Source organism: Didymosphaeria variabile (assembly GCF_027946475.1).
Source record: "Didymosphaeria variabile strain IMI 356815 chromosome Unknown scaffold_1, whole genome shotgun sequence".
Classification (NCBI taxonomy): domain Eukaryota; kingdom Fungi; phylum Ascomycota; class Dothideomycetes; order Pleosporales; family Didymosphaeriaceae; genus Didymosphaeria; species Didymosphaeria variabile.
In genome coordinates this window covers 3,371,682-3,399,389 of record NW_026611620.1, presented here as the reverse complement: position 1 = coordinate 3,399,389, position 27,708 = coordinate 3,371,682, and the positions used below count along the sequence as shown (strand labels likewise).

General features: G+C 52.6%; 10 protein-coding genes across 10 annotated transcripts; 6 read left to right on the top strand and 4 right to left on the bottom strand.

The window, feature by feature from the left end:
* Nucleotides 1-741: 741 nt before the first annotated feature.
* N0V89_001080 (uncharacterized protein) lies at nt 742-1,920 on the top strand (the record flags this gene model as incomplete). The annotated part of the gene is made up of 4 exons (XM_056209895.1): nt 742-906; nt 1,089-1,541; nt 1,590-1,668; nt 1,730-1,920. The coding sequence occupies 4 exons, from the start codon at nt 742-744 to the stop codon at nt 1,918-1,920; spliced, it is 888 nt and encodes a 295-aa protein (XP_056076717.1).
* Nucleotides 1,921-4,500: 2,580 nt separating this feature from the next.
* LKH1 (serine threonine protein kinase CMGC group) lies at nt 4,501-6,730 on the top strand (the record flags this gene model as incomplete). The annotated part of the gene is made up of 5 exons (XM_056209894.1): nt 4,501-5,277; nt 5,331-5,412; nt 5,464-6,271; nt 6,324-6,420; nt 6,479-6,730. The coding sequence occupies 5 exons, from the start codon at nt 4,501-4,503 to the stop codon at nt 6,728-6,730; spliced, it is 2,016 nt and encodes a 671-aa protein (XP_056076716.1).
* Nucleotides 6,731-7,709: 979 nt separating this feature from the next.
* N0V89_001078 (uncharacterized protein) lies at nt 7,710-8,836 on the top strand (the record flags this gene model as incomplete). Its single annotated transcript, XM_056209893.1, has 3 exons — nt 7,710-7,772; nt 7,824-8,132; nt 8,189-8,836. 3 exons carry the CDS (start codon nt 7,710-7,712, stop codon nt 8,834-8,836), a joined length of 1,020 nt encoding a protein of 339 aa, XP_056076715.1.
* Nucleotides 8,837-9,956: 1,120 nt separating this feature from the next.
* Nucleotides 9,957-10,399, bottom strand: N0V89_001077 (uncharacterized protein; the record flags this gene model as incomplete). Its single annotated transcript, XM_056209892.1, has 2 exons — nt 9,957-10,198; nt 10,396-10,399. The coding sequence occupies 2 exons, from the start codon at nt 10,397-10,399 to the stop codon at nt 9,957-9,959; spliced, it is 246 nt and encodes an 81-aa protein (XP_056076714.1).
* Nucleotides 10,400-11,608: 1,209 nt separating this feature from the next.
* On the bottom strand, nt 11,609-13,719 carry N0V89_001076 (uncharacterized protein; the record flags this gene model as incomplete). The annotated part of the gene is made up of 4 exons (XM_056209891.1): nt 11,609-12,690; nt 13,219-13,258; nt 13,311-13,516; nt 13,596-13,719. 4 exons carry the CDS (start codon nt 13,717-13,719, stop codon nt 11,609-11,611), a joined length of 1,452 nt encoding a protein of 483 aa, XP_056076713.1.
* Nucleotides 13,720-14,286: 567 nt separating this feature from the next.
* Nucleotides 14,287-14,827, bottom strand: N0V89_001075 (uncharacterized protein; the record flags this gene model as incomplete). The annotated part of the gene is made up of 3 exons (XM_056209890.1): nt 14,287-14,479; nt 14,565-14,632; nt 14,669-14,827. 3 exons carry the CDS (start codon nt 14,825-14,827, stop codon nt 14,287-14,289), a joined length of 420 nt encoding a protein of 139 aa, XP_056076712.1.
* A 665-nt stretch (nt 14,828-15,492) lies between these two features.
* N0V89_001074 (uncharacterized protein) lies at nt 15,493-17,873 on the bottom strand (the record flags this gene model as incomplete). Its single annotated transcript, XM_056209889.1, has 4 exons — nt 15,493-16,584; nt 16,638-17,485; nt 17,534-17,701; nt 17,753-17,873. 4 exons carry the CDS (start codon nt 17,871-17,873, stop codon nt 15,493-15,495), a joined length of 2,229 nt encoding a protein of 742 aa, XP_056076711.1.
* A 288-nt stretch (nt 17,874-18,161) lies between these two features.
* On the top strand, nt 18,162-23,307 carry N0V89_001073 (uncharacterized protein; the record flags this gene model as incomplete). The annotated part of the gene is made up of 8 exons (XM_056209888.1): nt 18,162-18,306; nt 18,360-20,965; nt 21,017-21,799; nt 22,225-22,420; nt 22,467-22,612; nt 22,658-22,754; nt 22,805-23,072; nt 23,133-23,307. 8 exons carry the CDS (start codon nt 18,162-18,164, stop codon nt 23,305-23,307), a joined length of 4,416 nt encoding a protein of 1,471 aa, XP_056076710.1.
* A 64-nt stretch (nt 23,308-23,371) lies between these two features.
* UGA4 (GABA-specific high-affinity permease) lies at nt 23,372-24,325 on the top strand (the record flags this gene model as incomplete). The annotated part of the gene is made up of 3 exons (XM_056209887.1): nt 23,372-23,376; nt 23,447-23,922; nt 24,153-24,325. 3 exons carry the CDS (start codon nt 23,372-23,374, stop codon nt 24,323-24,325), a joined length of 654 nt encoding a protein of 217 aa, XP_056076709.1.
* Nucleotides 24,326-25,133: 808 nt separating this feature from the next.
* Nucleotides 25,134-25,767, top strand: N0V89_001071 (uncharacterized protein; the record flags this gene model as incomplete). Its single annotated transcript, XM_056209886.1, has 3 exons — nt 25,134-25,139; nt 25,195-25,245; nt 25,477-25,767. 3 exons carry the CDS (start codon nt 25,134-25,136, stop codon nt 25,765-25,767), a joined length of 348 nt encoding a protein of 115 aa, XP_056076708.1.
* Nucleotides 25,768-27,708: the final 1,941 nt, after the last annotated feature.

The following is a 27,708-nucleotide window of genomic DNA, read 5'->3' as shown; positions in this document are numbered from 1 at the left end:
CTAACACCTCCAGCTTCTCTCACTCCATCTACACTCTCCTTCCTCTCCCAGTGATCTTCAAGTCTGCCCACTCTTCTTTGTTCTACTCAGCTTTCATTACACTATGCTCACCGCAAGAAAGTCTACACGAAGGACTTCCCAAGTTACGTCTCCGACAGCCGTCCCTACCAACCGGCTTCCTCTAAGCAGCACTTTGCCTATTAGCGGTTCAGCACCAAGAGCTTCGACCCAATTCCCACGGAGCTTCCAGAAATTGACGGTCGAGCAAGTAGGCTCCGAGAGCCATTGTTACCTCACCGAAGATGGCCGGAAGATCCTCGATGTTTCCAGCGGAGCTGCAGTGAGTTGCTTCGGACCCGGCCCGAATACGAGAATTGAGGACGCGGTGAATGCTGCATATAAAAAATATGGAGGTTACAGTTGTGGATATTCCTTCACCAACGGCCCTGCAAAAGCCTTTATCGAGGCTCTTGTACGAAGTACCGATGGCCATATGGAAACGGCCATCTTGTATCTCTCAGGTGAGTGTCTGTCCAACTCTACGGCCTACATCTAATCCACTCTTCAGGATCTGATGCTGTGGAGGCCGCAGTAAAATTGCTCCTGCAGCATCATGCGGAACGCGGACAACCAGAAAGGACGGTGTTCGTTGCTCGCTATCAGTCCTACCACGGAACGACTTTTGGAGCGCTCTCACTAGGGTCGTTCTATACTAGAAGGAAACCTTTCGAGGAGGTTTTAATGGATGTTCCTCGTGTTTCGGCATGCAACCCATATCGCAACAAGAAAAGTGAAGAAACGGATCAGCAATATGTCGCACGTCTCCGAGCGGATCTGGAACAGACATTTGTGGACGTGGGTCCAGCAAAGATAGCCGGCTTCATCTGCGAGCCCGTAGTAGGCGCAGTAAGTACAAAACACGTTTCTTTGCATCGCATCACACATGTATGAAGCACACTTTTCGTGTCGTTGGGATTTAGTTTGTTCGGATGGTTACACAAACTGCAAGCCAAGCCTAACCCTGGTTGGCCGACCTTTTCGCTTCGATCCTATGCATCCTGATACCCAATCACTGACTGTAACTATAGGCTCTGGGTTGCATGACGGCTGTTCCTGGTTACCTCCAAGCAGTGCGTGAAGTTTGCGACAAATACCATGTTCCACTTGTTTTCGATGAGATTATGTGTGGTTGGGGACGGTGCGGCACCCTCCACGCGTGGCAAGATGAAGGTGTCGTGCCCGATATCCAGCTCCTGGGAAAGGGGCTGGTCGGGGGCTATGAGCCACTCTCCGCGATGCTCATCAGCAAGAAGCTGGATTCTACCAATGCGATCCGCAATGGCTCGGGATACTTCAATCATGGACATACTATTCAGGGTATGCCCAAAACGTGCGCCGGGGCTCTTGAGGCCATGAATATGGTGGAGGAGCTCTTACCCAATGTGAGAGCGATGGGCGAGCGCCTGATGAGAGGTCTTCGAGCCAGGCTCGGAGTTCACGATAACGTTGGTGACATCCGGGGCAAGGGGCTGTTCATCGGGGTGAGTATGCAGTCAGATTGCTGTAGGTTCCTCAATTGACTTTACCAGATTGAATTCGTCTCAGACAAGCTTTCAAAAGCTGCTTTCAGCCCAGATGACAAAGTCGCTGTCAAAATTCATGAAATGGGTGTGTCGCATTCCTACAGCGTACTCTTCCCTCTGAAGATGCAGACTAACCAGTAGACTAGGTCTCACAAACCCACACAACATCCATGTCTACCCTGGTACCGGTAGTGCTACACCTCATGGTAGAGACGGCGATCATATCATCATCGCGCCCCCCTACGACGTTGACGAAGCCGAGGTCGACTCCATCGTTAATCGCGTCGGCGACCTGATCGAAGACTTCTTCAAGGAGCATAAGCCTATTACGCAGTAGCCTTGTCTTCACGGTAACACATGATACCGAATCTGCACAATTGTATCAACAGACTTGCACATAAGGGCGGGATTCAAAGATTGGGGGTTCTTGTCGCTTTTTTCGGTGTTGCGGCGGGGTGAGCTTGATTCTGCGAGGCAATTTGATGATGCGCACGACATAGTTTTGGTTGGAGAGGTCTTCTGAGCGATTCAGCAAGTGCAGCGTGTAGTTTGGCGGTACGTTGCTTGACTGTCTTTTCCTTGATGCTTTCTGTATTCCTCCATTTGCTCTACCAGACTGGAAATGACCTCGTCGTCCATTTTGGATATAATTAACCACTTCAATGAACTCACTGTAAACGTACCTCCCTTCCCATGCTTCAGAGTTTAGTAATGCTAGGCTGCTCCTTGCCCACCGAGAATACAATCACAGAACCAGGTACCAGCGTCCTGTGAGTCCTTGAGCTAACTCGAACCCCGCAATCCGCGGTCTTGATTCCGTCACCTTCCACACCTCCCCGATTTCGCAGAATCCCGAGAGTCTCGCCCCTCGGCCCTTGGCATCCCCCACCGAGCCGACCACTCGACGTCGCAACAGCATGCCCAACAAATTGCGTCGCTCCCAAGTCAACGGCTCCGCTCACCAATACAGCGACTTGCATTCGGTCCTGGCGTCCAATGTTAGCACGCGGACGCATGCAGTTCAGAGGCCAAAACTGCCCTTTCCGCCACACGGCAACGACGGCAGCGGTTCTCTGAACTCATGATGCACTGTGGGTCGCTTGCTACGCTACATGACGACAGCGCGCTGGCAACAGAGCAGAAGCAAGGACAGCATCAGAAGCGGAAGAATGCGACAGGATGAGTAGACGCTGGACGGTATACGAGTGTGCTTGCCGTGCGACTATTGATTGATGGACCGCGCGGCGGAAAGGACTCCCTTCCAAGCGGAGACCTCGTCACACCGGTCGGGAGCACCATCTCCTCAAGGGCGGCGACAGAAGGCGGGACAGGGCGCCCTATAAGCCTCGGAGTGCGTGTACGAAGGCTGAGGTGGGAGCCGATTGTGCGAGACGATGCACGCGCTGGGGGGGACAGAAATTGCCTGATGACCCTTCGCTCACGTTCGCGCGAGAGGGAAACTTCTGGCCTGGGAAGAGGGGCCTGCAGCGTTGTCATGGAGGACGAAGGACGGCTCACATCAGCCTTGCCTTGATTGCGACGGACATGTCTTCTGCCTCGCACATTCACTTGCACTTCTAAGATGCACAGCGAGCGGATATGTCTACACACCGTTGCACGCATCAGGCCTCGTCGCACGTCTGAGGGTTCAGACGGCACGTGACCTCGGCATTCAGTCCAGCACTGTCTCGGTTTCAGGCATTGCTATTGGTAGTGGAACCTCCGGAACGATCTGTGTGATGTAGAAAAGTTGTCTGCCGGAGCACGAAGGTCCATACAACGATGAGGATCCCGCGGCCTGTACACACAGCTTCTTCGAATGCGTACGAAGGTCGCGCGATATCTCACATAAACTTCGCATATGTAGGAAGAACAGAGCGTTGTCTAGACAAGACGAAAGAGACGCAATGATGGAGAGCACCAGCCAACGGTCACATAAAGATCTCCCGTGTGTGGAGGGTTGCAGCGGTGGCAGTCTGCGACATTGGCGTCTTCCACTCGGCACAGGGCTTTCGCAATCGCTTTGAGCAACAGGCTGAGTCGAAGCCATCCAATCTTCCTGTATACCTACTACTTGCCTGGCATAGCATGGCTGAGCAACGCCGTGGCCCTCCGGCTTCCAGGCTGTCAGCCCGGCGTAACGTAGGTACGAATCCAGGTGCGGAGAGGCAGCCTTTTACGCAGGCTGCGCAGGCTACGCAGGCTCGCGGCGCAAGCGACCGAATAGCTATTAAGTGGGAGGGGGCGCCGTCTTTTGTCGGGTGAATTGAATGGGTTAGCTACCTGGCCTGTCCGCCAGGTGACGCCGCACCCGCGCTGCTGCAGTTTGCGAGCAACAATAGTAGAGCAGCCTGTATTGTATCGACGAGTAGCCAAGGACGCGTGGAGGAGACTTCTTTCTGTGTAGAATGATATTGTACGCGCTATGTCGCGGCGCTATTGCGGTTGCCATGGCCGCGAATGACGACCCAACGACACTGCACTTGCAGCAACTCAAGCGATCGGCGCTTTGACCCAGTCTCCGCTCCCAGTGACCCAATGCCAAAGCCTTCTGGCACCATCACGACCGTCCACCGTCCTCGCATGCCCTCCGCGTCCCATTCTTCTCAGACCGCTGCCCTGCCACCCCGCGAGTCCTCCCGCTGCGCCGTGATGCCCATGGTCGCCCGCGCAGCCGCCTGAAGAGCCCGTCTCCGCATCTCCCTCGACCGGCTGGCTGGCCTGCGATAACGGTTACCGGGCGCCTCCACACGACGAGCAGCACGCCCACGGGTAAAACTCTGCCTCTGCGTCGCTGACACTCAAACGGCGAGCCCAGCAGCCCGCCTTCACCCGCTGAAGACGCTGCCCGACTGCAAGACCCGCGAAGAGATAGTGTTTCAACGCCCATCCTCGCTCGCCGACAGGCCCTAGAGACATGTCGACGCCTTCCACGGCCACGGCCACGCTCCCTCCCCATCATCAGTTCTATTCTCACCACCAGACATACCAGCCTGCCCTTTCCAATGGGCAGCTCCCAAACGGCACTGCTCGGATAGGAAACACGCTGTACAACGGCTACGCTAGCGGGTCCTCGAATTCGGACCTACGCAGAACCGCAGCTGCGCACCGCCAGACGCAGCAACTGCCTCCAATCGCGCCCGAAATGTCAGACAGCGCAGCCCGCGCGGATAAGCGGAGGGGCCCGGACTGGAACGAGTTTTACAGGAATGGCCTGCCCAAAGAGGTCATCGTCATTGACGATGACGACGAGGAGCAGCCTACACGCGCTCCTCCAGCAGCAGTGCCCAGCCGAACCGCAACAAATGGTTCGACGAAACACACGGACAAGAAGAGGAAAACGACTGCTTCGACGGCATATGATCCTGTGTACAGCCAGCACACATCGTACTCGACTACGCAGACCCCATACTACGACTCGCCTAATGGCCACTCAACACCCGCCGATCGTACCGCTTCTGCGCACAAGACCACCGCAGGCACCTCTATCGGCTCGAGCAACGGTCACCACATTTCACCTCTAGATAACAGCGTGGTCGGCCAGAAGAGGAAGCGTACCCGAGCAGCCGTGCAGGACGAGGCTAAGGAAGCCAAGCGAAGAGAGTTGGATGACCAGGACCCGTTTGCCCTGTATCAACCGCCACCAAACCCCGTCATCAAGGCCAAGGAGGTCTATGTGTCTGTTGTCCCGGATGTAAGAGCACCCTATCGGACATTGAGCTGAGGCTCACATACTGACTGTCTCAGAAATCGCACACTAAGGACCACAAGGTGGACGACGAAGACGGACATTACATGATCCACCCTGAGGCTGACCTGACTGAACGATGTATGTGCACGAAGCACACTGACGAAAGGGACCATGCTTACAATTGCCCAGACCAAATCATCAAGTTGCTCGGCCAAGGAACCTTCGGCAAGGTCGTCGAGGCCTGGGATAGGCAGAAGCGGACCAAGTGCGCCATTAAAGTCATTCGATCAGTCCCCAAATACCGAGAAGCCTCTCGCATCGAGCTGAGGGTGCTGTCCACCCTGAAGTCCAACGATCAGTACAACATAAATCGCTGCATACACCTCAGGGACTGCTTCGACTTCAGGAACCACATCTGCATCGTCACCGACCTCTACGGTCAAAGTGTCTTCGATTTCCTGAAGTCAAACGCGTTTGTGCCCTTCCCGAGCTCACATATTCAGAAGTTCGCCAAGCAGCTGTTCACCAGTGTAGCCTTTCTGCACGACTTGAACCTGATCCACACCGATCTGAAGCCCGAGAACATACTTCTGGTCAACAACAACTACCAGACCTTCACATACAATCGGACCGTCCCTTCCTCCTCTACGCTGACAAACCGACAAGCACGGCATCGTAAAGTACTGCTGGATCCGGAGATCCGGTTAATCGACTTCGGCTCCGCCACATTCAATGATGAGTACCACTCGTCTGTTGTGTCAACTCGTCACTACCGTGCACCCGAAATTATACTCAACCTGGGATGGAGCTACCCATGCGACATTTGGAGTATCGGCTGTATATTAGTAGAGTTCTTCACGGGCGACGCTCTCTTCCAGACACACGATAACCTCGAGCATCTTGCCATGATGGAGGCTGTGTGCGGTGGCAAGATTGATCGTGATATCATCAAGCAGGTGTACAAGCAAGATCGGGACAGGCGAAACTCGTCGTCATCGTAAGTCTTGCTGTGTGCATGGTCATTATCAAAGCAATCGCTAATTTCTCAGTGCTGCCCGATATTTCAAGAACTACAAGCTCGACTACCCCAACACAGAGACTCAGAAGGGCTCAAAGAAGTTTGTGAAGGCTATGAAGAAGCTTCACGTAAGGATTACACCACCCTTTTTTTAAGTATTTGACCGTGAGCTAACCTTTCTGCCAGGAAACCATACCGCCCCACACCGAGTTCAATAGAAAATTCCTTGACCTGCTAAAGCGGATATTCGTATACGACCCCAAGAAGCGCATATCGGCGAAGGACGCTCTGCAACATCCATGGTTCCAGGAGACTCTACTGGATGACGGCACGGAAGCGCACAAGATCAGGCTAGAAAGGGAAAAGAAGCTTCGTGCGCGGCAGGAAGAGGAACGTCGCCTCGATCGATACCAACAACGGGAACCGCGAGGCTACTGAGGCAATTGTGCATTTATATCCTATTCGGTCGGCAAACGACCATTTCAAACTCGCCGTAGCTCGCGAACAGGCGTTGCGACGGATCCTTACTTGGGCTTCGTGCTTTTCACATCTTTTGCATTTACGACGGTGATACGATGCATGGAGGAAACGGATGGACAGAGCCTAAGGGCTCTATTGGCGTTACCCAAGTCTATGTTATCTCTGGTTATGTCCATTCTCACTCAGCTCGACGGACAGAGAAACCTTCCTCTCCGTGTTCGTACTATGTGTGCAAATATTGCTCACCGTTCTCGCCAAGTCGAAACGATGGATCAAAAGCCAACTGATATATCATTTAGCGAGCACGATCTTAGCACAAAAGCATAGTATAAGAGAAGGACCATGCGAAGAGGGGTGAGCCATGGTGCGGAGACTTGAGGATCGGGCTGATGAGAAGAGGGCTCGGTTTGCTTATGAAGAAGGCGGGCGTTTGTATAATCTACTCTGTGGGACTCTGTATTCAGGGCACAATGGGTTGCAACAGGGTAGCTCGAGAATCAAGTGATGCAAGCCTCGCTTTCTCTGTTGAGAAGGGAAATGCGAAACAACAACATGTCATAAGCACAATGTCTTCTTTCGCTTTCGCTGTGAGATTCGTGGGGATGACACAAGGGGTTGCTAGTAAGGAATCGGAGATATTGCCCACTTAGGGAGGGAGAGGTGATCTGCAGCAGAATTAATTATGGGGTTCTCTGCCCGTCACTCTCATCCTGCTTCGTACGCGCTGGACTTACTTGTGCATCAGCACATGCGGTCATTCGGGAGGTTGCATCATTCGACGAGCAGTAGTCTACTTGCTGATGCGAAGGGAAAGCTCAGCCGAGGCGGCATGCCAAGACAACGCGGGGCCAATCGGCGTAGGACTGGGGTAAACATCATATGGTAAACAGTTCGCGCGCGTTGCGACGACATTCGAAGCTACGGGCGCGACCCCAGCATGGCGCACGCGAAGCAGCATGAGAATCTGTTACTTACGGAACACTTCACTTGGCCACCTATTGTGAGTAATTTGAGCCTTTGCAAACGAGTGGGAAGTGCTAATGTGCAACAGTCCCTTATCGACGACATCATCAACACAGTCAATGACTCGCTATACAGCTGTAATGACACGCTCGAGACGGGCTTGCTATCCGCCGACCCCTCCTTCTTAGGATTCACACCGCGGCTAGACGAAAGCGAGGAGCAGACGCACGAGCGGGCAAGATTGGAGATCGAGGAGGGCGCGCAGAAACTCGAGACCCTAATGATAGACGCGGTGGATAGAAATTTCGATAGGTTAGAGATTTGGACGCTCAGGAATGTGCTGTGTTTGCCGCGCGAGGAGGGGTTTGAGAATTGGGTGCGGTTGAGCCATTATGAGGTACGCTCCCAACGTGAATTCTAGAGACGAGAGAGAGCTAATTGACGGATGAACAGGGTTTGAAGATCCCACCAAAGAACAACACACTCACGCCAGAAGCACTTTATGCCCTCCGTCGTAAACTCGTTGAAACGAGCAAACTCCACGCCGCCCTCGTCACAGAAAGGACCCGCAACGAAGTGCAAATAGCCCGCCTGCGTGCGCTCTTCACCCCCCCGAAACAGGTCCCTCGCTCTTCGACAGCGTCTGAGAAAGACAAAAGCGAAGCGCAAGGCACCGCACCCTTCGCCTTCCTCACGCACGCCCCCGCCGCGCAAGCCCTCGGCGTACAAGCCCTCCCTCTGCCTACCACATCGACGAAGCCAGAATCAAGAACACCCCTCACAACGCATACAACCTTCACAACGAGCCAACTCCCACATCTGCGACAGCTTCTCGCGCAGCTGAAACCGCACCTCGCTTCAAGTGCACTGCCTTCTGGCAAGTCGGGAGAGAGCGAAGAGCGCGCAAAGGAGAGGAGAGTATATATTGAAAGTCAGAGTCGGAGGGTGCTGGAGAGGAGGGGAGTGGATACTAGAGATGGGGTTGAGGGGAATGTGGAGGGGAGCAGGGTGAGGGTTGAAGAATTAAGTGCGTTGGAGGGCATTGTGGGGACTTTAGATACTGATAGGACAGAAGATGGCGAGGCTATGGATACGTCGTGACGAGCTGGGTAAGATAGGAGGGCAAATGTTGGGCGTTTCCAGATGGAATTGAGAGGGGTTACCTCTTGTTTACAATGGCGTTTGAATACGGATCCTTTGATACCAATGTTACGATTTCTTTCTTTTCGTGGTCGACCAGATTTCAAAACCAGGCGTACTGTGACTAAATTCACACGCCTGAGCATTACATCGGTTTACGCGTCAAACCTCTTCACGACACCACAGCCGATCACAAGGCCTGTCCTGCATGGACAGTGCATTCGCATAGCTTCGTAGTGACCCTCCACGCTGTATAAGTAGCCTGCAGCCAAGCGAAAGATGTCCCGATCAAGCACCCTGTGTGACTTCACAGCTGAATACCAGTCTCGCCAGCAAACTCGATTGTCTATGCTCCAGTCACATATCGCCGTGAAAGTCTTCTCTGTATGGGCTGTTTCAGCCTCGAAGTCAATTAGGCTTGCGCAATAGCTATATTCCTCAAAGAGATCGGGGATCCAATCAGCCTCGCCATTTCTCACATACTGAAACACACCGCGAGAATCTGGCCATGAACCTCAAATCGATCGGCGGGAAATATCAACCATGGCACGAGTGGGGCATTAGGCAGCGCTGGTTTCCAGATCGTCTCGCTCCAGAATGTGTCAAGGTCCCATACAAGAGCATGATTGCCGCCTGCGTTAATTTCATCAAAATGTAAAGGTCAAAGGGACGGACTCACCTGCTGTCCCGTTCATCGACGTAACCACTCAAACAAGGTGAGCTGAATAATTATATAACTCTCTAAGCTAAACTTCTTTATATGCTTCCAGACCTAGATCTCCGTAGTCCCTCTCGGCTTACACCTCGACTCATCATGCAGCTTAGGATGCTTGTAACAATGACCTTGACAAACGCCACGTTACCCATACAATAACTCCCTGTTCCTCCCTTTGACGTCAGAACGAACGGCAAATTAGCACCAAAGAGTCCGACGACAACATCGCCGGGCACGATTCCGGTCAGCGCATCGGGATGATACGACCTCCCAATCCCCGGCTTCGCTCGTGACGAATAAGGTCAGGCCTTAAGCTGTGCTAGCTAATTGGCACAGGGAATTTGTCTGTGCCTAGTGGGCGCGAAGTTAGGGCTTCCGGTAGCGGCATCTCGCAAATGCGAGTCGAAAGTGCGCTGGAAAGTCATGTTCGGGAACATTCCACCATTTCTCGGAGCCGGCGACGAGCATGCGCAAGAATACTTCTGAGGTGATACCGCGGGGCTTGACCAGTTCATCGAAGATCTGGCGTAGGTTGAGAATTGGAAGAGGGACAGTACTGGGAGGTCGAAGTGCAACTTCTGTGTCAAGGAGCAGGTCCTTCGATGTTGCTACAATGGTCCAGACATGAGTTCCAGCTGTCTGCAGCGACGAGTCTGAGAGCTGTCGAGCGATGGATCCGAGGCCTTTATGATCCCCTTTTATCCCTTCCCAAAGCAACCTGTACATATGGTGTCCCCACAAACACTGGGCGCGGTTAGAAATAGCCTGCATCTGGGTATTGGAATGTTATTGTGAGGTCCATTACCCATGATGGCAGGCCGGTGACCGTTGTAACGTGCGGCGCGTGGGCAGCGCAAAGATGGTGCAAAAGAAGTCTTCGGTATAAGGTCCACGGTTCCTTTAGAATTACATGAAGGGCGGTTCTATGAACACATCTCGCATACGTATCGTGTAATCCGGTATTATATTTGGTATGAAATCTGTACCGCTGCACATACCCAGTATACCATACCATACACTTTAGCTCGTGGATCCGTCGCGTCGAATTCGGCGATCTGCATGAGGATGATCTCCGAATGAGGCGAAGGAATTGTCATGCCTCATCTCCTTGGTTGATGCAAATTTGGTCCGCCCAAAGCACACGAGATATATCCTGGTGGCGGAGATGACGAAGAGCGCTATCGAGATTCGATTCGATAGACATTCCGATGCCTTTCATGGACGCTTTCCGAGCTGATGTGCCTTAGCCCCATGCATATAACAGGGCTCCGTACGTGAGCATGTTAGATCCGGATGCAGCTTTGACACGGAGGGAAACCACAAGGTCATCGTCGAAGTTGCCAGGCGCGAGGGTCGCTATGCCAATTTTTTGCTTTCCGGCTTAGAGTGGAGAGTATAGCAAGTGAGAGGATACTCGACTGTGTATTAGTAGAAATCTTTACATAGTCGTGCTGGATCGAATGGTATCGTGCACTCATACAATCAGAGCATGCGTGAAGTGGAAGACCAGGCTACGTCTTTCAATCGAAATAGTAATGTCGTCGATAGACTGAGCCGTCAGATTTCAAGTTAGAGTTCAATTTCGTCCTGTAATGCGATACTAATAGTAGTGGGCCCAGCACCTGCGTGAGCATTATATTGTGTTGAATCTGAACAAAGAACTTTCCAACCTAGATCATTTAGTCGGTGTGGTTGTCGGCTCCTTGATTTGCGTACGTTGCGTCTCAAAACTGACCTTGATGGCGACGGTACGGCTGCATACATGACGTACCACATGCTCGGAGCGATGCATCCTTCAATTGTAAGAGGAGACAGGATGGAAAGAGTACGGTGAATCATGTCATGACTGGCCGACGGAGAAAATCTGCCAAATATAGAGAAAACAAAATCTGTTTTTGAGGCTCTATGTCTTCTTGTGATCCCCACACGCCTTGTATGCAAATGCATATATCACCCCAACACTAAGATATGCAGCCAGCGCCATCTATGCACATAAATACAACCTCTCCCTTTTGCAATCATACCTGCTGTCCTACATTTCCCTCCTGCAGTGCCTTCCTACCAGCCTTCTCATCCCTCTCCCTCTCTACCTGCTCCGCCTCCTCCCTCTTTTTCGCCATTAGATACTGACAAAACTTACTCTTTTCCCTCATCTTACCGCCCCACTTTAAAAAAACAAACGGCACCACGCACAGCGCCACGCTAAAGAAACCAAGTAGAGAGGTAGCCCACGCAACGCCCATGGCTCGGTACATCGGCTTTGCTGCGAAGGGTAGGACAGCGCCGAAGGACGAGCGACTGAGGGAGGCGGCTGCCATAGCCGATGCAGCAAAAATCTCATACGCGTCGACGAGGTAATTGAGCAGCGCCATGAACAAGCACAGATACCCCATTCCAAACAACATGCTCGCAAGGCAAGGCACAATCCAGTGTATATCCGGTCTTGCCGTCCAGCCAAGCCAGAAACTACTGATTACGAAGAACGGGCCTGCGATGCAAGCGAGTGGGAGCCGGCGCATTTCTTCGTTTTGGGACCAGGGCTTCCCAGCGTTTTGGGCGCGGCGAAGTATGAAATCCCAGAGGAGGTAGAGAGCCGCGGAGACGATGGCGCCGACGCCGATAGGCAGGAAGGTCAGTCCTTCTTCGCCGGCATTGAAGTGGTAGATGTCGATGAAGATGAGGGGGAAGGATTGGAAGTAGATGTAGAAGATTGCGTCTACCGCACCAATTTCAGCGTCCCAGTGGCAGAAAGGGGCAAGGAACGGGGACTTACACGCAAAGCTAAGATACAGACAAGTGAACAGAACGAGCGGCTCAAAGCAAATCATGCGTAGTGGCCTCGTAAGCACCGTCGTAACTATATGCCGGAGGTTCGTCTTCTCGAGCTCAAGTGGTGCGATGATGGACTCATCGTCTGTTTCTCTTCTCATCCGCTGCGCACGGTATTTTAGAATAACCGGACCGTATGTCTCTGGGAAAAAGAAGAACAGCGGCCACGACGCGCCCGCGAAGATTGCACCGATCCAAAAAGCCCAAGACCAGCTGATCACCGAGATAAACCCGCTGATGGGCGGCCCGAGAATGGGTCCGAACGTCGTCGCTGCCTGTCCAACGCATGAGCATTGCCGAAAAAGTTGCTTTCAGCTTGGGAGGTGCTGACCATGAAGATTGCCATGCTTCTCCCTCTAGACACGGGGTCGTGGTAGATGTCTGCGCAGACGCCGCCGACGACTGAGATTGCGCAGGACCCTCCCAGTCCTACCATTAATCGGAAGACCACCAAAGCGGCGAAGTTTGGTGCGACAGCAGATGCTATTGTGAATATTGTAAAGTAGGCAAATGAGCCGATCATGACCCATCTGCGGCCGTATGATTCGGATAACGGACCCCAAATCATGGGCCCACCAACGTATCCTACTAGGTACATAGATGTTGGTAAGATCAATTGAGCTTCGTTCGTGATGCCAAAATGTTTTGATATTGGTGCAGTTGCTCCTGCTGCAAGACTGCGTTCGATCAGCCAGTGAGTCAGCGTTGTCTCCAGGGTTGACACGTACGACGAGCCCATCGTACTGTTCATGACTACATGGCTATTAGCTTGCTCTGCTTTCATAGTCTGATAACTTACCACTCATGATAGCTACAAATAGCGAATACAGCTTCTTCCACTGTGCGAGGTGTCAGTCTTGAGCCCGATGCGGAGCAAGGCGCTTTCTATACCATGCCCCAGTTGTTTGGATTCTCTGGGTCGCCATCCTCAAATCTTATTATCCTCCTCTTGGGCTCTCCAGAACCACATTTGTTATCCACGGCATCAGAGCATGATTCCGGAGTTGCACTTTCCTTTGCTTCGTCGCCCTTCTCGACGTCCGAAGTCGGCTCAATGTCAAGGTCGTATATGGTAGGTATTCGCGCGCGAGACGCTCCTATAACTCTTTAGATCTGCTTGCAGCATCTCGCGTTGCCCACGTGGGTCAAGGTGCATATATATGCTGTTGGACGTACGTTGGCTGAGTTGCGTCACACTGCGGACAAGAGCAACTGGAGTAGCTTCTTGCTCTAACCCGTCTCGCTGCAGACGACTCTCACGGGAATAAGTCCTCTCCAGATTATCTTGATCGTCTGCCATGGTGCAGGCAGCGGTCGACTTCTGAAGGGCAAAGAAACCAATAGAATGGAACTGTTGGCATAATTCTTTCAATATTCCGGAAACCCGATGACAAAAGAGCGAATGCGAGATTTTTAGGACATTGGGGATCCATGCAAACGCCCCCGCGTTAGGTTAACGGTATACCCGAGGTGGACATACCATACCGATTTGGCCTGCATGATGCAGATCCAACCCGGGACTAGGGATGCAAGTCGGGGGCCAAAAACGGCACGTGATCAGTAATGACGGCACTCTAACTTGATCGCGATGGCGTCCACTACGGTATTTCGCCCTGGGGTGAAGTCGGCGAGAATCATTTTCGGCTGGGGAACACCAACAGCGCGGCAAAGATCAACGGGCGGCCCGAAACGAAGCAACGCCGAATTTGCCAATCATTACTCGGTATAAGTTCTGTGCAGGCCGATAGGATACAAGAAGTTGAGACAGAAGCTGATGAACTTGATGAATTTCGTTTCAAACTGAATTTGTGTGCCGTGTGCGCCTAACCGGAAACCGTTATCCAACACCGGACTGCTGTTGGTGGCTTTACGTCTCGAGATTGATACTTCTTCCGAATCTGCCATATAGCAACTTTTTCAGCTCTGCCATTTCGTCGTGGACAGTGTCGAGGCGCTTCTTCAAGGCATCGACGTCACCGTCAATTGCTTCTGTAGATGAAGAGAGCAGCTCGAGGACTTCGGGCTGCGGTAATGAGACAAAGCAATCGCCAACCTTGTAGCTGTCGGACTGATTTCAGCCTCCTTCGTCCGGCATGTTTCGCACGACAGTACGTGGAGTGAATGCGAGCAAGTTGTAGTACTTACGGCACCTTCTCCTCCTCATCCACTAGCTCTAGCTCGCCCGATATCTCCTCTAGATCCTCCTTCTCCTTCTGTAAGGCAAGTCAGCCTTGCACTCAAAAACCAACATCTCGATGCTCTTGATTGGAATCCCACACGAGGCTCACTACCTTGGCGAAGGTCGTACTCACCAGCTTCGCTTTCAACTCCTCCTCAATGGCCGTCTCTTTCTGGTGCAGCGAGCTGAAGCGGTTAATCTTCTCTTGGTCCTCACGTCGCACCTCCATGTCTTCGGCACCTGCTGAGGCCTCATCATCCTTCGAGAGCTGTTCGTAGTACCGTTAGCGGGTCATGTCACAATGGCGATGGTAGTCTCTAGTCTCGGGAACAGGGGTCAGAAGAGCAAAAGGTAGAGCGATGTGGCCGCCGTTGTTGATGGGGCTGATATTGAGGAAAGCAAGTGGGGTGGGCAGGTGCAGTGGTGTGCAGCCAGGAAAGAGTAAAATTTGAGCGGGGGCCAGGCACCGACCATGCGACGTTGCATCTTGCCGTAACAACTGATTCGGGATTCGGGAGTAGACGATGGATAAAGTGATGTTTGGCGAGAAGTTCAGTCGTTGTGTCGCGATCGTCTTGGCAGTCGTGGTAATAAGAGTGAAGAGAACAGTGTTGATCAAGGCGCGCCATGACTCGCACGTGCCAAGACCTTACACAGAACGGGATAGCCCCTCCACGGTGTTCTCCTGTTAAAGTACGACAAGCGTTGCTGTGATACTCTATCATTGGCTAGACGACGCACTCAAAAATACAAAACCTTTTAGGAAGGATCAAAACATCTTTGGCAAATAACAATGTATCGTTCAACTGCTAAGGGAAGATCTCTGCCAAACCGTACAATCGAGTACCAAAACGCCCGGACGTGCTCTATATCAGGATAGAGAAGTCGTACCTATTATGTCGCCGCCTCATCGAATCCTTCTTTCTGCCACACCGTCCCTTCCTCCGCCGCCGCCGCCGCCGCAATTGGTCCTCCCGCATACGCGACATCTGCAATTGCGCTTGTATGCGTGCCTGCGTAGGAGAACAGCATCCAAAATACCATGAAATGCAGTCCAAACAAATACGCCGCGAACAGATTCCTACTCGTCCTCGTCTGTAGCACAAGTCTCGTCACCCTGAACACCATACGCTCAAGCACGTGCATCCTCCTAAACGCCCTCGCAGACTCGCGCCCGCGGAATGCAGCGAAGGGCGAGATGTTGGATTCGTAGGTAGAGCGGTACCGGTCCAAGGTGAGGCCTGAGGAGGTGTCGTTTGAGGTGTACAAGGGTGTTTGGGTAGGATTTGCGGTGTGTAAATTAGCAGAGGAGGCAGGGCCGCGGTTGTACGATGAAACGTAGCGCGTTTTCTCATAGAGGTCTAGATTGTCTTTTTGAAGGGCGCCAACTTCAGAGCGGAGAGAGGAGACACTCTGATAGCTCTTTTGGAGCTCGGCTTCGAGCTCGGCGTTGCGCTTTTTGAAGCGGTCACGTTGGGCGGTGACCATGGGGAGGATGCCGGAGCCGCCAACTGGGGCTTCGCCTACACGTAGGGCGGAGAGAGTGTTTTGTTGGGTGTGAGCTGGGTCGAAGCCTGAGATGATGGATGAGGTGGGCGAGGAGGCTCTTCCGCGACGGGTGCCGGCGAAGGAAGATTGGGGGTATCGTGATGTGTATGTGCCGGCTACTGACATAGCGGATGGGTCGAAAGCGTTTGAGGCCTCTTGCTGCACCTTCTCCAGGTCAGCTTCCAAGGTCTCATTCAGGTTCTTCGATTTCTCTAGCTCCATATTGGTGTTGGAGAGTTCGTCTTGTAGAGCTTCTAGCCGGCTTTGCAGATCCTGGTGTGAGACCCGCAGTACAGTGAGCTCGTTGCTGAGCTTCTTGTTGCGTGCGAGGAGAAGCTGCTCTAGTGTCTCGCCCTTGTCCTTGTTGGTGCCGCCATTCTGTGACAATGCGATCTCCGTGGCTTCATCATCGTCATCTCCTGTTGCGAATTCTATAGACTGTAGCTGTTTAGCCTATGATCATCGCGTCTACTTCAAGCCGGTGCGCTTACCTTCAACACTTCGAGCTCCTGCTTGACATTGTCGTAGTCACTCCACTTCTGAACCTTCTCGCGAAGAGCGTCCTTCTCGCTCTTCAATGTCTTGATCTCGCGCTCTAGGCCACGAGTTTCGGTCTCCAAGCGTGTTCTATCCGAGTCCTTCTCAAATCGGGCTGACTCCAATTTACGCAACAGTGATGAGTTTTCAGACTGCAACCGGAGGTAGGCCGGGTCATCTTCTACAGGAACATGCTGGGTGACATGGGCCGAAGCGGACTGCGCCAGCTCTAGACGCAGCTGCTCATTTCGAGCCTCGACTTCAGCAAGACGATGACTTGTCCTCTCCAGCTCAGAGCTGACGATTTCGAGCTCAGCTGCTGTTGCACCCCGCCCAACGTCTGCTTCGACGTCGTCGCCCTTGCCGAGCCTCTGCGAGACCTCGTAACTTGCCTTTAGCTCCTTGAGCAACCTGTCCTGGCTCTCCACTTTTTCTTCCAAGCTCTTCTCCTTGGACTCCCAATTGTCCTGTTTCTCGCCCAGCACAGCTTCCCACGATGCCTCGACTTCCTTGATCTTGCTATCTCTGCTGTCTTCCAAGGCTTTGCGGGCCGTTCGCTCCTCTTCTAATTTCTTCTCCGCTTCTTCTAATTGTGAGGTCAATCTTGACACGGTCTTCTGGAGGCGTTCATTCTCGGACGTGAGCTTCGGTACGATTTCTTCGGCGGTTACTAACGAGTCGATTGATGCTTCGAGAAGCGGGTAGGGATCAGGGGCTTCAGATAGCGGGGAATACAATTGGAAGAAAGCGGCCTGCACAGACTTGGACTGGTTTGATATTAGGTCGATGAAGCCTTGGTACGCTGCAAGTTGTAAGCAAACAACATAGACGGGATACCGCAGGGTGCTACATTTTAGTAGAGCTTTGATATCATTCAATCTGCTTGCATCGTCGAGCTTGCGAAAGTCTTTGGTCTTTTGCGCAAGATCTTTGCGCTGGGTGAGGGTATCTCTCTGGTGTGCTACGAGGTCTGAGGCTACCGTGTCGAGCTGCGGGACGAGGGTTGTCAGATCGATGTCTGCATCTACGGTCAGCGCAGCGAACCGGTAGTGATGATGCTATCACATACTCCGCCAGGCGCCTATGGCTTTCTGAAATTTGTTCTCCTCTGCATTGTCGGTTGTGCCGGGCGCGTCTTTCCTGGTCGCATCCCGGGAGCTCCTGCTCTCAGTATCCGAGAGGCTTTCCATGGCTATGTGGGGTTTCGTGGGCTTGATCTCGAGTGGGCGAGAGCGTAATTGCCAGCTGTTTCATAGGCAGCGCATCTGGGCTTTGCGACGGCGCATGGGTCGAGGCGTGTTGACGAGGCGGTTGCAGACAGCTTTCACGATGCATGGCGATGCGGGCTGGGGGCCACTACCGATTGGCTGGTCCTGCAGCTCCAACTTGGGCTTTCGTGCTTACTCCACCATCCGCGCCCGCCATGAGCTCTGTGTACTGCGCATAGAGAGCCATGGCGCCCATAGCACACGTACATCATGGCAGAAGCATCTCGCGCGCAGTTGAGCGCCCCCCCACTCCCGCAGGATGGCGCCTTCATCCTCCGCAAGCTGGTGTCCAACCTGCCGCTATCCGCTGACGACCAGTCGAACGACGTGCGCATAACATGTGTCGAAGTATGGGGTATGTCGATCCAGGGCGCACATATGAAGTTGTCAAAGATCTAAATTGTATAGATAATAACCTCTATGTGGGCACCTCTGCTGCAGAGGTCCTTCACTTCGTCCTCCTCCCCGCCGAGTCCAACGATCTCGCTGAAGAGCCAACAGCTATAATTGCTTCCCGGCTCGAGCCTACATTCAATCAAGCGAGCGATGCCGGCGTCCAGCAGATCCTCCTCTTACCGCAAGTCAATAAGGCCTGCATACGATGCAATAATTACCTGAGCTTCTACACGCTACCCGAACTAAGCCCCGACTCCAATGCGAAGCCGTTCTCGTCCTCATGGATTGGCGGCCTGGATATGAATGCGGAAGATGAGAATGAAGGCGCTGTGGTCATGGTGGGGCAGAAGAGCAAGACGCGGCTGGTCCGAATCACAGAAGATGGTGCTCCTCGAGCTCTTAAGACGATAGAGTACGGAGGCTGTGTCACATCTGTCCGGCGAGATGCATTTTCCTGTGCGGCTGACTCTCATTCGTATGCTCTGCTTGATGTGGAAAACGCGCAAAAGATCGGCCTGTTTCCTATATCATCGCTGGATCCGGATGCGGGCGACGTAGGGGGTGCCGCCGAAGACATCACTGCGACGCTGCAGCCGCCTTCGAGGAGTGTTTCATCTGCAGGTAATCATCCACGCGGATCGCAAGAAGAACCGAGAGGCCATTCCAGGAGCACAAGCTTAGGTATATTCAGTACCGCTGGTCCCGGTTCGCGCACCGAAAGCCCACGCGCACCTGCACAGAGATATGGCTTCGACGTGCCTGAGTCTCTATCTAGCAATATGTCGCCTGCCCCGGCTCCATCCCCAGGCCGGTCGCCTTCCAGAGGTCTCCCGGATAGAACATCAAGCTTGCCCAGATCTGGTGCCACCTCGCCGGACAAACCTCTACCTCCACCTCCTGCGACAGAAGAGACTGCCCAAGTGGAAGAGACGTCGGAAACGCTTCCTGATTTCGTCCCTTTGAAACCACTCATCGCATCGCCAACACCAAGCGAATTTCTTTTGACTGTAGGCACCACGTCCACCGACCCGGGAGTCGGCATGTTCGTCAACTTAGACGGAGACATGTCTCGCGGTAGCATAACATTTGCCAGCTATCCCGACGCCCTTGTCGTAGATGGTTCAGGATTCGACCTGTCTATGTCCATGGGACCGGACATGGATGCAGAAGAAGGCTATGTTTTAGCAGTTGTGCATACTGATGAAGATGGCCAACTCACATATGGCGTGGAGATTCAGAGGTGGGACCTGGATGCTGCTGAAGCAGAAGCCTCGAAGGAATGGCTAGACTTACGAGTGCTTGGCAATACCGTATCGAAGAATCAGATCGACATGCCTCTAGGAATGCGAACAGTCGTGCAGCCAGTGGATTTGACGCTTTCGGAGATTGGCGCTAAACTCATGGTCAAACGATTGCCATCGCCATCCTCTCTCTCAACAGCGTCCCCGGAGACCAACAAAGCGAAGGTTGCGCAAGAGAAGGCCGATGTTGAGTTCACAGAGCGATTGTCGAAGTTGCAAACCAAGATTGTGCTGTGGGCTGGTGACCAGATATGGTGGGCTGTGCGAAGCCCTCTGGTCATCAGGTTGGACTCTCGATTGGAAGAGGCACAGTTCACCAGCATTGGGGATCCTGGGCACATTCAACCGAATAGACGCCTACTTGAGACGATACTTGGTGATATACGAGGGCAAGATCCGCGCAATGAGTCAGAATACCTCAGTCTCATCTACATTCGGCAGAAAGCTTCGGTGTTACTCTTCATGGAAATAATACTGCGGACTCGAGACAACATCATCGTGTTCGAGAATGAGAAGCGCATCACCGAGCAAGCATTAATAGAGGGGGAGATTGACCCTAGAATCGTTCTTTCGATATTACCGATACTAAACGAAGAGGTTGTTCAGGGAGCAGAAGGCATTCAGATATCCGGTGGCATCACAACTCTGATCGAGCAATTCTTGGAACAGAACAAGCTTTCTGCAATGCCAGCTGACGTCAAAGGACCTTTTGGTGATAATCTACTTCAAGTCGTGAAGAAGTACTTGTCTTTCTGGAAAAAGCAGAAAGGTATGGCAAGCGTCACAAACGACCCATATGTGTTCCAGTCTGTCGATGCCGCTCTGCTGAGGATTCTCCTACTTCAAGATCAAGGAAATCTAAAGGGACCAGCCACAGTTGGATCGATTAGATCTGAACTCAATGAGTTCGTAGACAAAGAAGTCGAGTGCTTGGATCGAGCTGTCATCTTGCTCGAGCAATTCAAGCGTTTGTACTTGTTGAGTCGACTCTACCAGGGAAATAGCAAGCCCTCTGAGAAGGCGGCCAAGGTACTTGGTACTTGGCGGCGCATTCTAGATGGGGAAGAGGATGAAGGTGGGGAATTCCTCGATGGTGAGCATGGGTTACGGAAGTACCTGACCCAAGTTCGCGACCAGTCCACCGTGGAGGAATACGGTTCGTGGCTCGCCAATCGCAACCCAAGGCTCGGCGTGCAGGTATTTGCAGATGACCGGAGTAAAGTCAAGTTCGACCCTACCCGCGCCGTAGCCGTTCTTCGAGAGAAGGCCCCGGGCGCCGTGAAAGAGTACCTAGAGTACTTGGTGTTCGAACGGAAGGTATGCGTCAGCTTGTAACGTAGAGTTTGATCAGCTGCTGACCACCAATAGCATACGCAACATGTCAACGAGCTCATTGCGTTCTATCTTGATACCGTCCTCGCTGAGCTTGAAGAGGTTCCTTCGTCGCGAGAAACACTGCTCCAAACCTACGAAACGTACCGCATCCTGCTCTCCCCTAAGCCTACATACCGTCAGTTCATCACTGATAACGCGATCGACGCCGAGTGGTGGCGCGCGCGTTTACGCCTCCTCCAGTTGCTCGGATCCAGCCAGCAGGCCACATCCTCGTACGATGTATCATCTGTCCTTTCCCGTCTACAACCCTACGAGCAGGAGCTTGTACCAGAAATGATAATCCTGAATGGCCGCCAAGGCCGACATCCCCAAGCGCTACGCCTACTCACGCATGGGCTGGGCGACTACGACACGGCGATCTCATACTGCCTGTACGGCGGTTCTTCCATCTTCCGCCCTTCCGGCTCGGGCTACGTGCCTCAGTCCGAGCTTCCTACGAAAACCGAGCAGTCCCGCCTTTTCAACTACCTACTGCAGGAGTTCCTCCGTCTCGACGACCTCGCGCAGCGTATAGAGCAAACTGGCGTACTGTTAGAGCGGTTTGGAGGGTGGTTTGACATTGCGGATGTGCTCGCTACCTTACCCGATGAATGGAGTGTGGATGTCTTCTCGGGCTTTTTGATACAGGCACTGAGGACGTTGGTAAGAGAAAAGGCAGAAAGTGGGATTGTAAAGGCATTGCATGATGCGCAGAATAGTCAGATGAGCGCAGAGCTGGTGGAGAAGAGAGAGGATCTGGGGCCGAATTTTGAGCGGGTTAGTTGATTTCAATGTAGATAAGAGATGACCTAAATGATGTTTGTTACGATCCAACCCAGCTGTGGTTCTCTATTTGATCGATGCTCCTGGCGCCCACCAGCGGCGCTTTCCCGCTCTCTTCGCACCCTTGCACTCCCCCACAAAGACCTAGCCCCATGCAGTCGCCGCACGCGAACCGCGCAGCAGCGTCCAGGCTACTGATAGCCCGGCTACATCCACGGCTGGGGCAAGGCTCGCTGGTTGGCTTGCTGAAGGCTTCTTATCGTCTATCGTCGAGTCAACGTCGAGCTTCCCGGTGATAAGAGAGCACGTCCAGGGCGACAGCGATGAGGGGTTGCAGATATGCATGCAGGGCCCGCGATACGGCTTCCGACAGGCGGCACCGATCCATGATAAGATGGTGGTGCAGCGCGCCCTGGAAGGCTGCGTCGCGTAACCGTGAGACGATCGACGTCTTCGTCACATCCTCTTTCTTTGCACCGGAACTTGACAAGGCTCCTGAGCACGATTGCGACATCAGCATGGCCGAAGAAGTTCCCAAGTACGATGCTGAGCGGCAGGGCTCTTTGACGGGCGTCGCTGAGGGTCTTGCGAACGAAGACGATGCCGCGGTTTTGGGTATGCAACTTCACACCATGTGAAGGATCGAATTAACACGGTGCAGCAAGACTGGGCTACAAGCAAGAGCTGCGAAGGAACTTTGGCATCATTGAGGTCTTTGGCATTGCCTTCTCAATCATGGGTCTGCTTCCTTCCATAGCTTCGACGCTTGCATACTCGCTGCCAGCCGGACCTGCTGGGCTTGTCTGGGTATGTTAAATCATCGTGCCGGGTGCTAAGTACTGACATGTGCAGGGATGGTTCACTGCTAGTGCCTTCATCTTCGTCGTTGGCCTGGCAATGGCGGATCTTGGGAGTGCTATGCCTACTTCTGGCGGACTTTACTGGTGGAGTATGATGGACTTCAACGTTTTGTTGGATGTAAATGCTAACAAAAAACAGCACACTATTTTGCTAGCCCAAGGACTCGCAACGCGTTATCCTTCTTGGTCGGGTATAGCAACACATTGGGTCTCGTAGGCGGACTGTGCAGCATCGACTACGGCTTCGCACTCATGTTTGTCTCTGTCATCGTCATAGCCCGAGACGGCAATTGGGAGCCTTCGAATGGCATTGTTTACGTAGTGTTCATGTGCTGCGTGCTACTTCACGGTGTTCTTGCCTCTACTATCTCCAAAGCGATGGCGAAGTTACAGACTGTGTTTGTCATGTGAGTGCGTCCTCAGTGACTTTCAGCTCCAGCAATGGAAAGAACTGATGTCTAGGGTAGAGCTAACTTCATTCTCATCACTGCAACTATCATTGCCCTCCCCATCGGAAGAAGACACGAACGCAACGACGCGAAGTACATCTTCGGTCACACCGACAACCTTAACTTCTTGGTCGCCCGGGTTCGCTTGGTTCCTTACATGGCTCTCTCCCATTTGGACAATTGGAGGTTTTGACTCGTGCGTGCACATGTCCGAAGAAGCTTCCAACGCTACGAAAGCCGTCCCGTACGGTATCCTCATGAGGTACGTCAATACCCTCGATAACATCCTACTGATTCTACCTCCGTGGGAAGGCCTCTAACAATGACTTTAGCATCGGCAGCTGCTGGTTCTTCGGCTGGATCATATGCATCGTAATCGCCGCCTGCATGACCCGCGACACCGAGTCACTCCTGGGCTCTCCATTCGGTCAACCTATGGCGCAAATCTACTACGACGCCCTCGGGAAAAATGGCGCGCTGGGCTTCATGAGCCTCCTCTTCATCGTGCAGTTCCTCATGGGTCTGTCCATCCTCGTAGCCGTCAGCCGCCAAAGCTGGGCCTTTTCCCGCGACGGCGCACTCCCCTTCAGCTCCTTCTTCCGTCGAGTATCACCCCGCCTATTCATCCCTATTCGAGCAGTATGGGGATGCGTGCTCGTTGCTTGTGTGCTAGGGTTACTCTGCCTGATTGCTCCGGCTGCGGCATCTGCGCTTTTCTCCCTCGCTGTGGCAGCAAATAACGTCGCCTGGGGCACCCCGATCCTCTGCCGTCTCATCTGGGGCCAGAAAAAAGTTCAAGCCCGGGCCAGTGTACACGGGTGACAAGCTATCGCGCCCGATCGGCTGGCTCGCCATTGCGTTCCTCATGTTTGGGATAGTGCTTGCGATGTTTCCTGCGAGCGGACCGCAACCGACGCCGCAGACGATGAATTATACTGTGGTGGTGAATTGTGCCGTTTGGGGTGGGAGCTTGGCGTATTATTTCATTGGTAAGTGGAATGGGCCTCTGGTGTTCGTGTGCTTGCTAATGGATGGTAGATGCAAGGAAGTGGTTTACCGGACCGAGGATCACGCTTAGTGAGGAGATTCTCACGGAGGAGCAACAAAATGCGATCCGAGAGGAGGGCTTGCAGATTGAGAGTGTTCCTGCTACGCCCGAGAGTGTTCATGCAGGGGCGGAGAAGGGAGACCACATTGAGACGAAGATCTGAAGGAAGACGTATGTCGACGCTGGAAATATTGAAGACGATGTGAGGTGAAATTCAAATGTACTGCACAGCCCTAGAGACAGTTGCAGGGGTGACCTTCTGCTGACGAATCTCCTGGCCGACAGGTCATCAACTGTGACAACATTCAGCGACAAACTTGGCAAAGCATTGAGGCCTGACACAGGTATGATAGGACTTCCTCTTCAGAATTATAACTACATGGGAGATAAGTGTGGCTGCATCCTTCAAGAGCCTTGAAAGTTGGCTGTGCCAGAATCTTACGGTATTCGGGCGGTTGTAGGCAGCCATTGCAAGCATTCTTCTGTCACACGAGGCAGACTGCACTTTTAAATCCAATCACTCGGTGCCTAGCGGTTGCACAGTTATCCTGTCGCAAATCGAACTACAGCCGCCAAGCGTTGAGTTACACAACGTCTCGGAATAAACATGGACCCGCTCTTAGAGGCCTTGTTTCTCGTACGAACGCTATACTATATCCAGTGCCTGTAAGGAAGGATGCAATTCCATTGCTGAGTAAGTCAATGTTCATGGAGGGGTGCTGTCTGTGGACCCTAACGCCCCAAGGTCTTCAGCCACGCCCGCCGACAATGATTGGAACATTGGTATGCGGAATGTGAAACTCTCAGAGATTGCGAGTTACAGTGCGCGAGCTGCGTTAGGCGATCATCTGAATGGCAAGACCTTGAGACCTATTGTGAGTAACTTCGGCTTTGCTAAGCCATCTCAGTGTTTTAGACTCTTATTTGATTCACCTTCTCATAGTGTATGGCCTTTTGCTAAAGCTTCACAGATGGAGGTTCGTGATTCTCGTCTATATCCTTAGCGATTGTGATTTCACTAACACTTTACAGGACGGCCGTGCCGATGTCCTCAGAGTCAATCCAGAAGAAAGCTATGTAGAGGTTCGTTCTAGCTTCGGTTCACTTCCACGAGGCTGTACATTGACCAGAAACCGAGTGTTCCTCAATAGTGTCTGGACACGAAAGGCGGCGCTAACAAGGACGTAGATGTAACCTTCCATTCTATGCCCCGCCAGGGACCTATGATGGTGAACAAGATCTTTGTTCACTGGCGCCAGGCTTCTGCGACGATTGGGACGACAGCGGATTTCCATACTTAGATCAGAGTGCCAGCCGAATGCTGACCAGAACGATTTCGTTATCAGGGACCATCTCGAAATTCGAGCTGGCAACGAGTATCCCATGACAGTACAGCTTGGGAGCAATGTCCAGGCCGTCGTTTGGTACCTTGGTTATCCTCAGTGGAGGCAATATCTGGACCTCGCTCTGGTACATCCTTCGCAAATCCTGAGGCGGTATTGGCATTTTTTGACTACTGAGTGCGAAGATGAAGACGATCTCTTTGACTTCATAGGCCACCCGTCAGGATTGGAGGCTACCTCCTGGACCGTCACCCGATATTGAGCATGTAATCGATAGGGTACCCAAAGAACCACGTTATCTGGCGGAATTCGACAACTCGTAGCGACGTATAATAGGGCGAAGAGCGCACAATGTTGCAAATAGATTATTGTCGTCTGGAGCAGAGCCTCCTGTGGACCTTCCAGCGATCGATCGTACAGTCCTTCAGAAAGGGGGGAATGGGACCAAGAGTACGAGAGTATTCTACAATCGCCACACGTTAGTCCTAATGGACCCCACCGCGCTATTCCGGACCAGCGAATTATGTGAGTGAGAACTTTAGCATCTGAGGAACAACTGAACTTGGATGGCGTGACCAACATACTAACCACGCGCAGTGAAACTTCTGGAACCTGTGACAAGCCATTTCCTCTTATGATGGTTCCTAAAGACGTCCACATAGTCAAAGGCAAGATAATGCAGTTACAACAGCCTGTCAATTTGAACGAGAGAAGAGGCAGTGAGCGAAGACTCTTGCGACAAGCGGCTAGGGATGCCGCATGTACAAGCAACACGCGGGGCGTCAACAGGCTCTTGGGCATGATTTGATCGTTGCGTGGAAGGCTTCCGCGGAAAACACGCTTTTTTTGGTACTGGACTCATTTAGAACACAGGTATCAGTAGTGTTTGGTTACTTGAATGACTCCGATGCCCGCATACGAGTGAATCAAGTGCGTACGAATATGAGACGGCAACTTGGCCTTATTGAGGAGACTACTGGTGATACAAATCTCTTCAGGTGGTGGGACGTTTGGTCAGCCAATTTTCCAATCATGTCGGAAGTCTCTGACCGATCTGTATGCCCGTATCTTAACACTGACCTGGGACAGCTTTTACTCGACAGTGGATCGCGGATGGGATTGCGGCTGCCACTGGAGAGTTCAGGAAAGTACCAGATAGTCCAAATGGTGAAAGAGTCTTCCGATCATTCGAACATTACATCGCTGAGCGAAAAAGACGGGTATAATACCCTCCTCATGATGCATTGGAAGGACCAGAGAGCTTGGCAACGGGAGGAGCGCCAAAGCCTTGAAGTTTGTGGATGCTTCAGCACGTCAAGGCTCACCAATAGCCAATTGCACTTTCTGCGCGGATCTTCGAAAAGTATGCCGAGTACCGCACCACCTTGAATGACAACCAACATGCCGTTCTTTTCTTTCGTTATTATTGCGCCCGCCGGGCAGGTCTTGAGGAAGAAGGAGCTGAAAATCAATCTTCGAGGACACGTCGGGATTTTCCTACTCATGCGTGGTTCGTGATGTTACGCAGATTACAGCAAGGTACGTTGGTAGAGTATCGGTTATGCTGATTTGGAGCTTTTCTGTGATCCTGAATTAGCACGAATGGTCGAACTTGACGCCTTTGCCTCCGAGCCGCTGATACGTTCCCCTGGACATAGTTGATGGAATACCTTGATAATACACCGCCCACGTCCCCGCCATGTTGAGCATAATTTCCACGTCCATCTGCTCACGCTGTAGGTTCGCCGCGCCTCCAAACTCAATCTACGCACTGACAATGCGGTTGAAGCCGCTGCGCATGCGCCTGAGTACCTTCTCGTCTTTCAGTCGATTGTGAATCGCGAGGACATCCTCCATCAGCTCCAAAAACATGCGACAATTTCTGGAATTGTCCATCCTTTTCGCCAGTCAGCGCTCACGACCAAGCAGCACCATATCATGTCACATTCTTGCTCTCAATGCACGCAAGCTGCCGTGAATACCTACCAAAGGTGAAGTGCCATCCTGCAAATTCGGAATAAGTGGATCCGCCGCTTTGTCAACAGCTACGTAGCTGAGCGTATTGTACGGTGTTGGCGCCTATGTATGATGAGGCGTTTGTAACAGCTTGAACTCTTCTGTTGTTATAAGTACGGAGGGCGCGCCTCCATCTGGGTGCGATGTCGCTGAATCTTTCCCGAGTCTCGAGTAGGAGGAAGTTTTG